The sequence below is a fragment of the Parasteatoda tepidariorum genome, chromosome X1 (assembly GCF_043381705.1).
Source record: "Parasteatoda tepidariorum isolate YZ-2023 chromosome X1, CAS_Ptep_4.0, whole genome shotgun sequence".
NCBI lineage: Eukaryota > Metazoa > Arthropoda > Arachnida > Araneae > Theridiidae > Parasteatoda > Parasteatoda tepidariorum.
The window spans coordinates 5979898-5995455 of NC_092214.1; the positions used below are offsets into that span (position 1 = coordinate 5979898).

General features: G+C 27.1%; 1 protein-coding gene across 9 annotated transcripts in view; it reads left to right on the top strand.

The window, feature by feature from the left end:
• The window catches only part of LOC107440090 (NADP/NADPH phosphatase nocturnin), a 129170-nt gene that overhangs the window by 60523 nt on the left and 53089 nt on the right, over positions 1 to 15558 (top strand). Inside the window, exon 1 of one of the 9 annotated variants that reach the window (XM_016052884.3) lies at positions 7881 to 8155. The exons of 6 other annotated variants lie outside the window; for them this stretch is intronic. In XM_016052884.3, coding sequence (XP_015908370.1) covers positions 8133 to 8155 — 23 coding nt within the window. In that variant the 5' untranslated portion in view covers positions 7881 to 8132. Of the gene's footprint in view, positions 1 to 7880; positions 8156 to 15558 lie in introns of those variants that run through there. 2 more of the 9 variants (XM_071187932.1, XM_016052882.2) reach the window with 2 other exon arrangements.

Genomic DNA, 15558 nt, shown 5'->3' on the forward strand with positions numbered 1-15558 from the left:
ACTTATCAATTTTAAGAAAAAATATGAGTATGATCTTCAAAAGGAAAAGGAAATGGTAAATAAATGAGTGACCTACTAAAATAATACTTACGTGCTATGATATGCAACTGTGTAGGTAGGTAGATTAAATAATTTCACAATATGCATTTCACTTCTTATATGACATTCAAACACAGTATAAAACACAAATGATAAATTAATTTTATTTAAAAATTAATTTATTTTTCAAGTTTAGACGAGGTCGAAGAGTTCGTAGAACGAAACTTGTTCCGTTTATCAGGATAAAAATGTTTCTTAATATGTAAGTTGTCATTTTGTGTTTTATTTTTTTTTCTTTTATTTTAAAACATATGTTTTGAAATAAGTTAATAAATATTATTAATTTTTTTTTATAAATTTTATACAGGAATATTATTTTATACCATTAAGCGTAACTCTTTAAGATACTTTTTTTTTCGAAAATGTCTGTGTAGGGTTTTAATTTTTTCTTCTTCTTTTTTAAGGGAATGATGGTGAAATCGGTTTTGCAATTTTTAGAATAATCTGAGTGTTTCCCCAATTTTTCTAGATTGTTCCAATAGTTCCTCAACTAATAATTTTTCTGATCCATAAAGGTAAATTTTAATACTTGCGAAAATGTTGAAGTTTTTTTGAAAATCACAATTTTTTTAACAGACTTAAATCGTTCTATATTTAGTAACCTAAATAAATTTTTTGGAGTAAATATCTTTGTTTATATATGTTCTGTTGAATCATAAAGGTTGATTTTTTTAATCAATTAAAGTATTAAAATAATTGGCAGAAATTTGAATTGATGGGGCGAAATAAGGTCAATATAATTATTAAAAAAAATATTATAAACATACATAATTATAAAAATTTAAGTCCATATTTCATATAAATGTAAATAGAAATTATTCCGTGATAAAAAATAATTTTTTCAATCAAAATATTCGTATTTTTTATTCATATTTATATTCGCAAGAAAATTAAATTTTTATAGCCTAAAACTTCATTTCTAAACTTGTTTGAAAAACATATTTTTTTCTTCCTAAATTATTTGACATAAAGGAAATATTTAAGAAATTTAATTTCAGGAAAAAAAATAATCGCATAAATTGAAAGTCTTAGTGTTCTTTGTCGTCAATTACATTTCCCCCTCCCTACACACTACTGTGATCAGTGAACGAATATATTAAAAGACATTTTAACGAATATGTTAAAATCTGACATTTTAATATATAGGGTCACTAATGTAAACAGATGTATACAAAACATATTTTTTACTTCGAAAATCACGTTATTTAAATTATTTGGAAAAATGTCATTTATAATATTCTCCCATCAAGCTCTGTAATTTTTATGGTTCTTTTCTTCTTCTTTTATGGCATTTGTTGAGAAAATCATAAAAATAAGCCATATTATAATTTGTTGAGAAAATCATAAAAATATGGCATAAAAATAAGCATGCGTAAAAACAAACAACAAACAATTTTTCATGATTGTTTTTCAATCAACGTAACCTCGATAAAGGTTCATTTTGATCTTTGATCGCGGTTAATTTATATCTTAAATTTCATCTATGTATTATGCTGCATTTATGCAAGTTATACACTTGAACCTTCTTCCGTAAATAACTTTTATTATCTATTTTAAAAGTTGATTACATTAAGATGATATATTTAGTTTATCTCATTTTTTGTTGAATGATTTATTGTATATTTTGTCCAAATGTCATCAAATCCTTTTTTGTATCAAGGTTCAGTTAAAGCAAATAAAGATCCATCGAGTTTGAAAACTAAACGTTTTTTAAAAAGGGTTGTGAATGAACTATAACAAAAAAAATAACACTGATGAATTTATTTTACTGAATTTTCAAAATATTTTTATGCTAAACAACGACCCAAAGTTATTTGAGTACTTTCCGTGATTGTTTTTAATAATGCTTTTGTTATTTGTTAAACTGTTTTTAATATTTTATTAATTTAGACAAATTTGTTTGTTGAATAAGCTGAAAAATAAATCGAATTTTTTATTTTTTGCTTTAGTTGCTTTTGTTTTTCGTTTGAATAGTTTTTAATAAAGTTCCTTTTTAGAAATTATTTATAGATATTTCTGCCTTTAGATCTACTTTTAGATTTAAAGACCAACTCCATCCACTTTTTTTTTCTGATTGACCTCTTCAGCTTTTGAATGTTTAGGTCATTGGCGAATTTGTTTTCTTTTTTTTTTGGGGGGGGTGGGCTTCATAATCTAATATTACTATTATAAAAATTATAGGACGTAAGAAAATTCACGCTACTCTTAAACTTCTCTTTTTATACCAAAAATTAAAAGGTCCACCTTTGTTAAAATTACGACAAGCAAAGAAATAAAATATCAACTTTAACGTTTTTCCATACTTTAAAGGAATAATACAATTATTTCTTGTCTTGTTTTTCCTATTTAAGTTTATTGACAGCGCAATAAATTGGACATTAATTTCATTCTTGTACTTTTTATTTTGAACATATAGCTCAAAATAGGCATTTAAAAAATGGACATAGCCTAAAATGCCCATTTTTGGAATCAGACATATCATCAGTGTACTTTTTATTTTGGACATAGCTCAAAATATTCACTTAAGAAAACGGACATAGGAGCAAAATGCGCTTTTTTGGAAATAGACATAGCATAAGGTGTGCTTTTTTGGCACTAGACATAGCATAAAATGCGCTTTTATGGACCTAGACGTAACAAAAAATGTGCTTTTTTGAACTAGACATAGCACAGAGTACGTGTTTTTGGAACTAGACATAGCACAAAATGCGTTTTTTAAAGTAAACACAGCATCTTATTAGACATACCATCAGTGTACTTTTTTATTTTGGACATAATTTAAAATATGCATTTAAGAAAACAGACATGAGAGCAAAATGTGGTTTTTTGAAACTAGACATAGAACAAAATGCGCTTTCTTGGAACTGAACGTCGCTCAAAATTCGCCTTTTTAAATAAAGCATCAGTGAACTCATATTTTTATCTCCTACGTTATTCTTAAAAAAAGGCGCTAACAAAATTAATGTGAAAATTTGTTTAACCTTTTCACGAATAATCTTACTAGCAAGTTTTTTTAAAAATACAATAGTCCTAACGCTTGTTTAAAAAGAGAAAACAATTGATTTGTCCATTTCTTAAATATATGAACGCATATATATATAAAAGCGCATTCCAAGATTCGTTTATTTTCTTCAATACAAAGTTTGAGATACGTTCAATTTTTTAAACACATATATCAAGCTATGTCAATTTCCTTAGACACGCATTTAGAGCTGAAATAAAATATTCTCCGGTATGATAATAAATCTGTTTAAGAATTTCTGAGAAATAAAAATCTTTAAAGGCGTATTTTTGAATATTTATTTCGCTTAAACTATTTAACCGATTTAATTAATTTGGTTTTACTCATACTCATTTGGGTATTTATGTTTTCTTATCTCTGCTTTATTTTACCGTCAAATCAAAAATAGCCTTTCTTTTGTATGCTATACATGCATTTTATTCAATTATGAGCTATTTATTTATTTCTGAATATTTAGGTTAATTTTTGTTTCTCAATTTTCTCACTGACTTGAAGCTTACAACGTTAAAAGAAATAATTGTCTGACTTACACTGTTGGTTTAGTTTCCGGTTATCTTCTATTAAGGAAGAATATCAAAAGGAAATGGAAATTGAAATTTATGAGTCGAATTCTTTCTATTCATTGCTATTAATGTTTTACTTTCCATTTTAAAGGTTAGTGCTCTCAATCGGTGTCAAGGGTAGTTCAATGAAGAAGTGTGTTTATCTGAATTGAACTCGGCTTGCAAATTTAGCATAGCTTTTGAAACAAACAGCCATATCATTTGATTTACTTTTAGAATGTTTCATAATAAATTTATTTCTTAATTTATCTAAACAATATTTTAACTTCATTTCCTTTTCAGTTAAGAATTCCAGCTCCTTTTCGGTTTGTTTTCGTACTTTATATTGTAAATAGCTTAAGAATTTACGGTTTATTTTTTGTTACTGTAGGAATCAAAACATTTTTCTGTTTGTTTTCTAACTGTATAAAGTGATAGATTTTATTGGTTGTTTTATTCTTTTTATATCACACAGCGAAAAATGTCACTGTTTACAGCGAACTGTTGAGACATATAACATTAATTGGAAACTATATTAGCATAAAATTGTGTAGAACTAGCTATTACGACAACATAGAATGTAATGTTGTATAAATAGATGTTTGTTCAAACAGAAATTTTTAAAAATTCTGTTTATTTTTTTACTTCATTTTTGTTATTATATTTATTATTTTGTCCTTTCAGAGAGTTTCTCTTTTTTGGTAAATACGGCGCGATGTGAAGTAGCAACCTTTTATCTTTTTTTCTTTACTTTTGGGTTTATTACCTTCTATTGTACATATTGAAGTAAAATAATTTTTTCGTGCGTTTGGCGCAGCATATTTTGGTGACACTTTAACAAGTAAACTGATCAATTCAATTCATTATTTTATGCATTATATTCTGTCATTAATTTAGTAACGTGTGTATGTGTGTGTGACTATAATGTGTGGAAAGAGGTATTTATTTTTTAATAGGTTATTGTTCCGTAGATCCGTTTTATTGTAGCTTCAATATGATACATTTGACTATGAGTTCATAAAATATAAAAATGACTCATAAGTTCATAAAATGACTATGAGTACATAAAGTAGAATTATAAAAAGCTATATGTTACAAATACTAATTTACGCGTCTAGTTTACCTAAGTTTTTATTAAACTATTCTTTTTATATAAAATTATACATCAAGGGCCCTTTATTTTCAACATTCTGAAGCACATACAAAAATTTGTACATAATAGTTCTTACTTAAAAATAGATGGATACCATAGGAATTGTTGAAATAAAAAAAATAATAATCAATGCATCTAAAACACATTGTTTATTCATTTTCTTTTAAAAAAAAGTAATAATAACAAACGAATAAAAAGTTTATGTATTCCAAAATGGACTGATAATTTATTTTTTTTAAAATTAGAAGTAGTAACATTGACTAAATAAAATAAAATTAAATTAAACACTTAAAATACTCGTGATTCAATTATATTTTAAAATGAATCATAATTTATTTTTTTTAATAAAATGTATACCATTTATGGATAGATCACTTCCTATTAATAGTAAACTTATGCATGTATAAGCTAAAATTTATATAAATATTGATTGTTGATAATAGTATTGGCTATTTTCAATTAAGTGGCTACAATATTATAATAATCTTCCAGAGAAATTGTATCATTAAGATTAATATAATGTACTGTTCATGATAAATCATTCACAGTTCGAGAATACTTCAAATACAATATTTTGTGTTATACATTTGATATCATGGCATGGAAATGTAAGATAAGGAGAGTATGCATATTATATTTATACGGTGGTGTCATGGCTGGATTACGGCACAAAACGGTCTACGGCTTAGACAGCCGTAAGTCCAATTCAGACAACAACAAAAAAAAGATGCATTTTTCAAAAACTATATATTTTTTTTCATTTAAAAAAAAATATTAATTGCGGTTAACATTAAATTACATTAATATAAAATTATTTAGTTTTTATAAATATAGTTGGGGAGAGTGGGGTCAATTGTAACAGGGTACGATTGTGGCAGAGCAAAAATTTCGAGTGTCAGGTTCTAGATTTGGTTCCTAGTCGGCGCACAAGGTGTATTTAATAAATCTACATGTACACCCCTACTGGCAACCATTTTTATGTACTTTTGAAAGAGTTACATCACAAAAGATATTTTCAAGCTACGTAAGTACTTTTTTTGGTATTAGATTATTATTTTGTAACAAAGTAATTTTGCTTAAACAAATAAAAATTATTAACCGAATATGTAAGTGGACACCTTAATTAACATTTCAATAAAACAGAATTAGTTTTGTTAATTAACTAGCAATGTTTTTAACAAATGAAGCTGAAATGGCGTCTTGGGGACAATTGTAACAATAAGTAAAGGGACGATTGTAACAGCTGAAAATAAATAATCTTATGTTTACAAACCATTACTTAACTCTTTAAGAACCACCAATAGTTTCCTATATCATTTATATTATGTTGCATGTGCATTATTTTATTTGTCACCTTTCACAGCATAAATTAAAATTTTTAACCCCTTAAAGTTAAAAGTTTAACCCTTTAGGTCTCTGCTCATTATTATTTTTACTCCTAAAATATCACTACTATTTTGATCAATAAAAAAATATATCACAACTATGATAATATGTATAATTAACTATGTTTTAGTTGAATTTATGAACTGTTACAATTGACCCCGTAAGTGGGGACAATTGTAACTAGTGCACGACTGTCAAAAATTGTTAGTAACTAATATAATAACATTTAAAATAAGGTATTTTTTTTTTCCAGTAGAGGATAGTCTATTTTACTCGTCTGTCAATTAATACTAATAATATATTGGATTTTTTGTTAGTTAAAAATAGTTAAGTAAAAAATGTTACAATTGACCCCACTCTCCCCTACTGTGCTTGCATACAAAAGTACACAGAAAAACCACTAAATATTCTAATTTTAAAAAGGAACCAGAAAACAAAATTGGAATTCTTCCTTTTCACTAAATTTGTTATATTTTTGGAATCCCAAGACCACCAAAGTATACGAATCGTTTTGTAAATGGTAACAAAAAACTAGTTAAAAATACCAAAGAATTGTGAATGGATGCAAAAGATGATTTTAGATAAACTTTAAAGAGTTGGTTAAGGGAAGCTGCGAATTTTTTCTCAGCGAATTTTCTTTTTTTAAAAGTTATTTTTCAAATATACATTCAAAGCATACATTCAAAATATGTATTATTATTATTATCGAATTTTTAAGAAATATTGTGAAATATAGCGCATTGAGTAAATTTTAGCGCACACTAAATTTTAGAAAATTAGAAAACCAATTTAACTTTATGAACCCCTTGCGGATGCAGAGCTATAAAATATTTGGCGTGGCCTGGGGCTGCAGCCCTAAGAGCCCCTCTTTTTAATCTGGCCCTGAATAGTATTAATAAATTTATTTTTTTTCGTTTTTACAATTTTAAGAGAATTAAATGCTTGTTTTTCCATTGATTTTAAGTGAGATAAAATTAAACGTTTTAGAAAACTTCGCTTTCTTTAGAAAGATAAAATTAATTATCTTCCATATTTAAGTAAAACAGTTTAAGGAAAATTCCATATCATTTACATCTTTACAGATTAAAACTTTGTTTATAATTCTCTATACATCTTCCACTACTAAATAATTGCTTAAAGATTTCATTAACAAATTTAGAAATTGTTGATCCTGAGACAGTTCCCGGAGAAATTTAGTTTAAAAAAAGTTTAGTATGTATTTTTTTAATTTAATTAGTTTAAGAAATTATCCGAATCTGTTTCATATTTTTGGAGTAATATTGTTTACATCTCGTAAATCTCAGCGAGATAGATTTTCTTTTCTTATTTTTCTTTTTATGTTTCTTATTCGAAACTACTACTCCTAAATTCTATTAATTATTGCCGCTTTACTATTTCAAAAAGTTAATCTCGTAAAAAATATGCATTTTAAAAGTTATTTTATACATAACTGTTTAATTATTCGATTACCTGTTTTGGTGAAAGTGCCCTTGGAAAAAATACTCCAGCTTCGATAAAAAAAAAAAATTTGTGTTTTTATAAAATTTAGTGATCTCTTGCCAAAAAGTCTGTTTCCCATCACGAATCGTTAGGCTTAGTGCTGCCATCTAGATGAAACTACAGCGTTATAATTGTACGAATGTGAAATCGTTTTTGAAATTACTACAGAGGCTAGCATTACCTAAAATAAGCTTGTTTGATATCGTTATCTTTTGACGTCGACGTCAAACATTGACGATTGAATATTATGACGAGTGTATTAAAATGTGGTAAAAAGCTATGACGTAATTATTATACACGTTGGGCAAAAATTCCTTCGTATTCGGAAAATAAAGTTTAGTCCAAAGGTCAATTCATGCTGAAAACGCAGGTAATTTTTTTTTAAAACAAGGATTCTGAATTCTAGAGAACATAGATTTTCACCAACAAAATGAAAACTACTGAGCTTGAAGTGTAAGAATTTCTTGCATAATTTATTTTAAAAATTCATTTCTAAATATTTTTATGCCATGTATTATTTTTTATGTTACGAATGTTCCATGATTTTTAAGTTTAGGCCCACTAATTTAATCTATACTCAAAATTTCACAAAAGTAATTTATTTAATAATTAAGGCAAAAAATTATTGCAAAAATATACTTATTGATTGAACTTAAAATTTTATTTACGTCAATTTCTCTTGGTGTAAGAATAAAATACTTCAATTTTTTGATTTTTTTCCCTCTATTTGCCTTTGATAATAAGCCGATAGTAAAATCGTATTTAAATTATACCGTATTAACTTGAAAAAAATAAAACCATAATTTAAAAACTAGTGTGGTATTTCGGTTTATTTAATTTTTCATATTAGTTCTCCTTTAAATTTTGAATTCAATCATAATTGTTGAATTATAATTAAAGCATTGAATTTTGGTTTCGTGGAGTAACGTTTTATTTTACGTATTTAAAAAAATTCTTTAAATTAAATTACAATTATTTCAATTTTAAATTCATATTTTTTCCTTTTAATAAAATAAAAACAACTCGTGGTTAAATAGATCATGAACGACATACGTGCGTAATAATTATCTCAAGTTATTGATACATTCTTTTTTCTTGAATTTTTTTTTTGAAACAGCTTTTTTAAATGGAAATTTGTTTAATAATTTATAATATTATTATTATATAAAATAGTAATAATTTAATAAATGTTTTATTAAAATTTATGTTTTTCACTTCGTTTTATATTATTTAAACTCCTATGTCCTATAATATATTTTTCTTCTTCTTTTTTTTCTTCTTTTTTCTAAAATTTGCCTACTAAGGATTACTACTGAAATTCTTTTATCCGGCGCGAGGAATTCACGAAAACCCTTGTTACTCTAGAACAGGGGTCGCCAAACTTTTTTGATCATCGACCCCTATATAATTTTTCGGAATCTCCATCGACCCCCACAAAAGTAATTTTCTGTTAATTAAAATAAAACTCAATTAGATACTGTGTTTGTACATTTATTTTATGATTTTAAACATTTATTAAAGTAATAGTACATTGTGTAACAATAGTTTTATGAAAAATATATTAATATTGAAATTTAAATACCTTATTATCAAATAATAAGTCATTATGCATAAGTAGATATAATAAGTAAAGTAACTAAAGATTTACTGCTTCTTGATCAATGAGATGGATGTGCCTGGTGTTTTTTTGCAAGGTTCGCCATATTGGGTTCAAAATTGGTCAATTTTAATTTTCGTCAAAATTGGTCAATTTTGTAATTTTCGTAAAAAAATACAAAGTGTGCTATAGTTTTGTCGCGGGCTGTACTAATCCATATTATTAATGCTTACCTTCTTTTTTGTGCATTGATAATTAAAATTGATATCTAAACCAAACGAATGGTTTTATCGAAACAATAACTAATTATCCAAAACTATAAAAGTTTTAATAATGACACTGCAAATATTCAACACAGTTTGCAAAGATAGCTGAAACTGCGTTTGTCCAAATGCTCGTCACACGTGACATTTGGACAAACGCACATATGCATATGACTTATAAACTGCGCTGTGTTCGTGCCACTGTGCGGTGGTACGTAAATACTTGTTTCACCCCAATAAATACACGTTTATTAATTTATGTTTTATAAAGAAACTGATATTGAGTCAATTATAAAAAAAATTCACAAATTTTACATTCTTAATTAGGTATGTGTAATTTGCGTATTGAGAATTGTTTTTTTTTCGACCCACAATCGACCCTTCCGATTCGGATAGACCCCCGATCGACCCCCGCTTTTGTTAAATAGACCCCTGGGGGTCTATATAGACCACTTTGGCGACCTCTGCTCTAGAAACTACTGTATACGCAAGAACAGATTTTTTTTAAAGAAATAATAAAATAAGGAATCGGGACATTTATAAAAAAGCGAACACTAGGCATTTACGATGACGGGAGAAAATTTTATGGAAAATTCACTTTTTACTACATTACTAATTTAAAATTTAAAGTATTAAAGCATAGAAAAAAATAGATCAGATGATAGAGAAAATTATTAAATTTAGAATGCCATTTTTTTTTCTTCAAAGTATCAAATCACAAATTTATAATTTCCCCTCTCCATAACTAAAAGAATCCTGCCATAATTTGCAATTCAATATATAAATATCATTTAAAACTTATACTTAACTGGCTTATCGGAATTCATACTTAGAATACTATTTTAAATTAATTGGAATGATTGTATACTAATAAATTAATTTATAATTTGTCGATAAATTTGCCAGGAAGGTTTTTACTCGTTGTATAGCGCCCTTTAAACGATTGACCATTTTTAGTTCTTTCCTTTCTTTAATGAATTTATTATTTTTTTTTTTAATATATTATCCAGTTTTCACTGTTTCGTTGAAAATTAAAACATTCTTATAATTTCGTTGAACAATAATTATATTTTGATTTTCAGAAACTGCTCTTGAACTGTAATCAAAATCAAAGGTAACAAAATATTTTATCTGGGTGGTTAACTTGGTATCGTGCGGCACCCAGCCAAATATGTATTTTAAGAACTTGTACATAAAAAAAAATATCGGGTCAGTTACCCGAGGGTTCTCTGCGTGGTGGCCTTGGTGGTAATATGTGCGTTTACAGCGTCAATAAACAGCATAGGGAGTGAAACAGAAAGTTTGACTTAATACATATGAATAAAACATAGCAGTTTTTTGTGTCAGCTTTTCATGCAATATTAACTCATCTGAAATCTTTATTAATGACTAAACGAGGATGAAAAGAAAGTTTTCCTTATTAGCGTCTACTTTCATTATGTGTTTTTTTAAATTATTTTTTATTTCAATTTTGAACTTTTTTTAAATTTTTAATTTTCAATTGATGTTTGAAAGCGGTCGTATTTTTTGAATTTTGAATTCTAGGGAGCTTTTCAAAAATTGTACAGTTTTTATTAAATTAAATAAAAAAATGTGTAATTATGAATTTTTTATAGAATTATCCTTATCTAAATGAGTTTCATAAAATGGTGTATTTATTTTTTATGACAATTAGTTCTTGTATATTGATTTCATTTGATTTTTCAATCTAAACGATTGGGTCCATATTTATCTTATTTTGTTTTTTCGGAAATAAATACTATTTTTTTCCCCTTATCACTCTCCTTTCGAAGTTTCATCGTACCTAAATTATTTTTTACTTTCACTTCGTAACTTGAATCTAATGGCGGATTAATTAGAAAGATTTCATGCGTTTTCCTTACTTATCTAAGCTCAACACTTAGTGACCTTTCCTCCTCTTTTGTTGGTTCCCTTTTATTATAGTGTCAGGCATAGTTTCTAGCATAGTTAAAAATTTAATAAATGAATAGTTTTTATTTAACTTGAGTATAACATAATACAACTACAGCTGACTCTTACGCCATTAAACTATTTTTTTTTCAATCACATCGAATCCTTCGAAAATAAACATTTTCCCCAAACAAAGTTTCATTTATGGAAAAAGTTTTTTTTACATAAAAAGATAAAGCGAAAGCTTTCAAAAATTAACACTTAAGAGTTATGACTTGAAACTGGTTGTTGAGTAAATAAAAAAAAATCTTAATCCAATAAAAATATATTACTCGCGGAGCGTTTCTTTCTTTTTTTCTTTTTTAATTTTTTTAATGCACTGTTTGTGCTGTTAATTGCAGTCAGTTTTATACCGTGATACCATGTAAGGTGCAGTAATACATTAATTACTATTTTTTTTAAATGTAATTACTCAAATATGAAAGTCCCTCACTGTTTCCTTGTTTGGAAGCACTTAATATTTTTTTATGACTGAAACACATAATATAAAACTTATATCGTATTATTGTTCTATTGCTGGTGGTTTTCATTGAATATTTGGCACATTGTGTAGTATTATAATATTACGCTATTTCGTTTTGAAAGTAAAATTGAGTTACTAAATCTTTACTGACTTTGCATTAATATATTTTTTTAAATGACACTTTATTGGAAAGCAAATATTTATTTTTCGACGAATTTTGTAGTTTAAATTATTGAACACATGAGTTTTAAAACTGAATTAGTTCGTCCTTTACAATCAATGAATCAAAAAATTGCTCTAGAAACAATAATGGATTCTTAAGATTTTAAAATTGTAGACTGTTTCCGTATAAGAAGTCAGCTTAAATAATAATGGCCAAATATGTTACCATAATTTAAGTACATATTATGACAAAATGAAGGAAGCCACGTATATTACTTATTGTAGATACAATTTCTTTATTACCGTAATGATTAGGGCTTTTTTTCGAACATTCTGCCGTCGCATGAAATTATCCCTTTTTGTTAATAATATATTACTTTTATAACTACTGTATGTTTGAAACAGTTACTCATGACTTTTAGGATAAGTTTAACTTATCTTAAACCAGCGCCCTCTAGGTTATTCTGAAAATGGCGCAAAACGTTGATATGGAAAAAAATCACAGTTTTAAGGAAATGAAAAGCGTTTGTGGTCTAACTTTTTAATATTCAAAAACTGACTTCAATGCTGCATTATCTGGGCTCATAATAATTTTCAAAAAATGAGAATCAGGCATTGATTTTCATAATTTTCATTAAGGTGTAAAAATGTCGCTAAATTGGTGATTTTTGAAAAAAAGTTTGAAAGCTTTTAAAGTATGTAAGTTATCTAAAGCCCTGATAATTCTTCACGGCAAGATGGCATAAATATTCTAAAATTATAGTTTTGCTTCAAGTGTGAGGGACTCAAACTGTGGCTCTTTTATTTTCCTTGTCGAAATAAGAGCTACTACGACAAACTATGTAAAGTATTAAAGGACGCTAAACCACGAAAAATATTTTCTTGGCACACTCAAGGCACCTCCAGTCGTATTTTAAAATGTAAAGAGCATAGAAAATAGTTTTAGGTAAACCTAACAAATTTTTGGAGGAATACTCCCTAACTACGTAAACCTGCCATACTTTATTTGCGTTTTGATATTTGAAAAAAAAATAAATTAATAAGNATTAAAACATTGAAAACTATTGTGATTATTTTTAGGCATTACCAAAAAACTTTATTGTCCACCATACCTTATGGAATCTAAATAATCTAATTAAGCAACCTATATTTTTTCCTGCTTAAGAAGACGCTATACCCGCATGAAAAACCCTTTTTAGCAAATATTCTTTCTCTATATAAGTAAATTAAAATTATAGAAAAAGTGAGTTCAGGTAACCATAAAGTTTCAAATGCTGAAAAGCATGCATATATATATATATATATATATATATATGCATGCTTTTCAGCATTTGAAACTTTATGGTTACCTGAACTCACTTTTTCTATAATTTTAATTTACTTATATAGAGAAAGAATATTTGCTAAAAAGGGTTTTTCATGCGGGTATAGCGTCTTCTTAAGCAGGAAAAAATATAGGTTGCTTAATTAGATTATTTAGAGTCCATAAGGTATGGTGGACAATAAAGTTTTTTGGTAATGCCTAAAAATAATCACAATAGTTTTCAATGTTTTAATAATTATTATTTTTTATAGCAAATGGGTATACAAGTTTCAATAGGAACAATTAAAAAAATCTAATGGCTAATTTAAACATAAAATAATTATAGAAACGGGGGAATTCTAATTTGAATGACAATGATAAAAAGATGCTTTTCTTATGAACTTTAGTAACTTATTTTTATCATTTGGCGATGAAAGGTTTTTTAGGACAAAAATGCTAATAGTTCTTATAAAGTGCTAGGATGTTAAGGAGTTAAAGTTTTAATTTGATTCTTTTTGCCCCCATTTTTAAAATGATCATATTTTTTCATTAGAAACTTTATACATATTATTTCATGAGAAACTTTATGCAGATTATTTCACTCCTTATCATTCAAGCATGATCAAAGAATATTACATAGTTATTACAATATCACAAATTTAAATTTTTTAGGTATGAGGCAAAATTATTCGTAATATTAGGTAGCGATATTCTGAGTACCTGATATAGCGTAGACTCTTTTCTATTTTTATAAATTTTGATTTTTTAATTGTTTAATGCTCTTTTATTTTCCTCTAAGAAATTACATGCGTAAAACATATGCTCCCTTTCTTTGAAACATCAATGTTTCACGAGAGTACATTCACAAGTGAAAGTGTGACCAAAGTGATTAATTATCAATTTTTTGTAGTGACTAGTTTAAATATTAGTGATGTGTGATTCGAAATACGTAATTCCTGTTAACTCTCAGCTGCAGCTACAAGGTCATTTTAATTGCATCTATAGACGGGCTTGCGAAAACTTGTACCCATCAAATTCGATAAATTAGTTGCGTTAGATACGTGTTTCTTTGCTAAACTAACGTTAAAAGTAGTTACGAGGAATCGCTACAAATTACTGTTTCTTAGTATCACACTACTCTACTTTTTTTAAAAATGTCTCACACTACACTCAAACTACGGAAAAAAAGTAGCGACGACAGTAGTTTCACTACTTGTAGTGCGCTACTTCCAACCACTGAGATAACATGTAAGTACGGAACATATCGCTAATTCAAAACTAAAACGACACTTCTGTGCACTCACCAACATTCAAATAACATGAGAAGTGAGTGCAAAAGTGTCGTTTTAGTTTTGAACCAGCGATATGTATGTTATAAAAAGATAACTTCCTGGTAAGAAATATATAAATCGTTCTTTCATTGTTCATCATAAGTCTTTCTCCTATGGGAGTCATTCAGTTAGAAGAGAAGACAGTTTAAAAAACACATAATATCAATTATGAGCTATTTTTTCAAAGAAAAAGTAATAAAAAAACGAAAGAAAAAGGAACCTGACATCTAAAAATTTGAATCATAAGCCCTTCTCCTAGGACTCATGACTTTTGTGTACCCTTTCTAAATTTTTCGTAACGCTGTGTACCACTAATAAAAAAAAATGAATGTATGTTTTATTATAAAAAAAATTGCACAAAAGTTAAAAATCACAACTGGCTGTTGACACTACTAATTATTAACTGTAAACTCTGAAAAAAATAGCCAATAGAAAAATACGTAATCGTAAATTTTCATGGCTAACTTTGTTTTAAAATAAAATTTCTTGAAATTTTCGTTTGTTGCATGATATTTCTCATAAGAACGCGTACCCCCGCTAAACTGTTCCCGTACCCCTGGGGGTACGCGTACCACACTTTGGGAAACACTGTCCTAGGGAGTCATTCAGAAATTAACATCATAAGCTTTTCTCCCATGGGAGTCATTCAGTTAAGAAGAGAAAGTTTTTGGCGTATAAAATTGTAAATAGCTGAATATATAATGAGTTATATATTAATATATTCTTTATATATATATATGTATATAATATTTGCTAAAAAGGGTTT